At 40.6% G+C, this 1,624-nt stretch overlaps 1 protein-coding gene across 1 annotated transcript; it reads right to left on the bottom strand.

Moving 5' to 3' along the window:
* Window positions 1-372: 372 nt before the first annotated feature.
* LOC123177384 (uncharacterized) lies at window positions 373-973 on the bottom strand. The gene is made up of 2 exons (XM_044591159.1): window positions 768-973; window positions 373-663 (listed from the first exon to the last, which is right to left on the bottom strand). The coding sequence occupies exons 1-2, from the start codon at window positions 953-955 to the stop codon at window positions 534-536; spliced, it is 318 nt and encodes a 105-aa protein (XP_044447094.1). The 5' UTR covers window positions 956-973; the 3' UTR covers window positions 373-533.
* Between the last annotated feature and the right edge of the window lie 651 nt (window positions 974-1,624).

The following is a 1,624-nucleotide window of genomic DNA, read 5'->3' as shown; positions in this document are numbered from 1 at the left end:
ATGTGTGTTCTTTCTGTATTTTAAGGATAAAAGACAAATCTATTGCATGAGGTTGGTTGGTTGGTTGGTAAGTGCGGTTCTCTTATATCCTATAAAGGTGCGATGTTCAAATCTTCCAGGGCACATATTTTTGCCAATTAAATAACAAAAAAATGGCCAGCCCACTGCGTTTAGTTTACGGCGGGTGAAGAGTTTAAAAAATATGACCATCATGCCCTTTCTTATGAAGAGGTATGGGTTAATCTGAGCCGCCTTGTGTTTAGAGGGGGTGTACCGAAGCAGAAGTGATACCTTAGTTTATTCGTGTCCAATACATGACTAACATGTTTTGCACCACCTCATCTCTACTTTCAGGCAAACTTACCCTTTTGATCATACAGTTTTTGAATCATCATTGTGACCTCACGATCTTCTTCTCGTGGACTTTTATTTTGATAGTACATTTCTTGATGCATCTTCGTGACATTTGCATCTTTCTGCTCTTGCTCCCTCATCTTTTTGTCGTCTCAACCAGCTTTGCCTGCTCAGGATCATCAGACCATTCTTCCATATCCAACTTCATCGTTGCTTTCATCGTCAGAGATGTCAATAACCTGGTGAACAAAACCCACACTGACATTCAAAGCAAGTGCACGGGATGCTACCTCCATCTCAACTGCAAAACTGCACACAAAAATAAGCTCATTTACAAGTTGCTTCTGCATGTACGAAATCAGTAAACAAAAAATAAATCAAGCATTTTTCCTGCACTTCCATTCCGCATCAACCTCTGCAAGTTTCCGAGCAGACCATCTAGATGCACGTGATCTATCGGCTCCACGCTGTGCACAACCACATCAACATCTTCTTGTTTTACCGATGGAATGTTTGCACGGGCCCAAACATCGGCCCTGACCACTGCAGGCATATCTGCACCATCATCGCCTGATGCTCCCCGGGAGGCATGAACATACATCCCGTTGATCTCCTCCAAAACAACATCCATTAATCCAACAACGTCTACCAGAAAGACCACCATCGAGATGTCTTAAGATATGTGATCATCAATTCACAATTTGCAACAACAAAACAGTGTAGTCTAATTATCTGAAGGTAGACCTAATATCTTACCTAAGCACTACCCCAAAAGGATTGTCTAACTATGTTACGTTGTAGACTAGGAGTCAGAAAATCCTGACTGCGTTTATGATGATTCTTTATAGTTGTATTGGCAGAATAGAACATTTCGAAAAAGTATTGCTTGTCAGATGAACTGCTAAACTTGTGCTCACTTAATTTATCTGTTACAGATTATGCGAGGGTGTTTGTAGTGTTCTTTTCAGTATGCTGTAGGGAGTTCTTAGTCTGTGTGCTTAATGACCAGGCATTAATTTATTGGTAGATTACCCACCCAGAAATAACATATATAGGCACAAAATTTTGCGACCAAGGATCAGTGTGCACCGGGGTGCATCCATTTCTAGATTTTCCTGTTGAACTAAAACACACAAATTTTATAACTTGTATCCTACCAACTCAATTCATCAGCAAATTCATGTAATGGGCAGGAGTTAACAAAATTATGAACAATAGTATTGTTATGCCACAAGTGTGACACCCGACAAGAATGTACTCCCTCCGTCCG

The sequence above is a fragment of the Triticum aestivum genome, unplaced genomic scaffold (assembly GCF_018294505.1).
Source record: "Triticum aestivum cultivar Chinese Spring unplaced genomic scaffold, IWGSC CS RefSeq v2.1 scaffold76495, whole genome shotgun sequence".
NCBI classification, from domain to species: Eukaryota; Viridiplantae; Streptophyta; class Magnoliopsida; order Poales; family Poaceae; genus Triticum; species Triticum aestivum.
The sequence above is the reverse complement of the archived record's forward strand: the minus strand, read 5'-3'. Positions and strand labels throughout refer to the sequence as shown.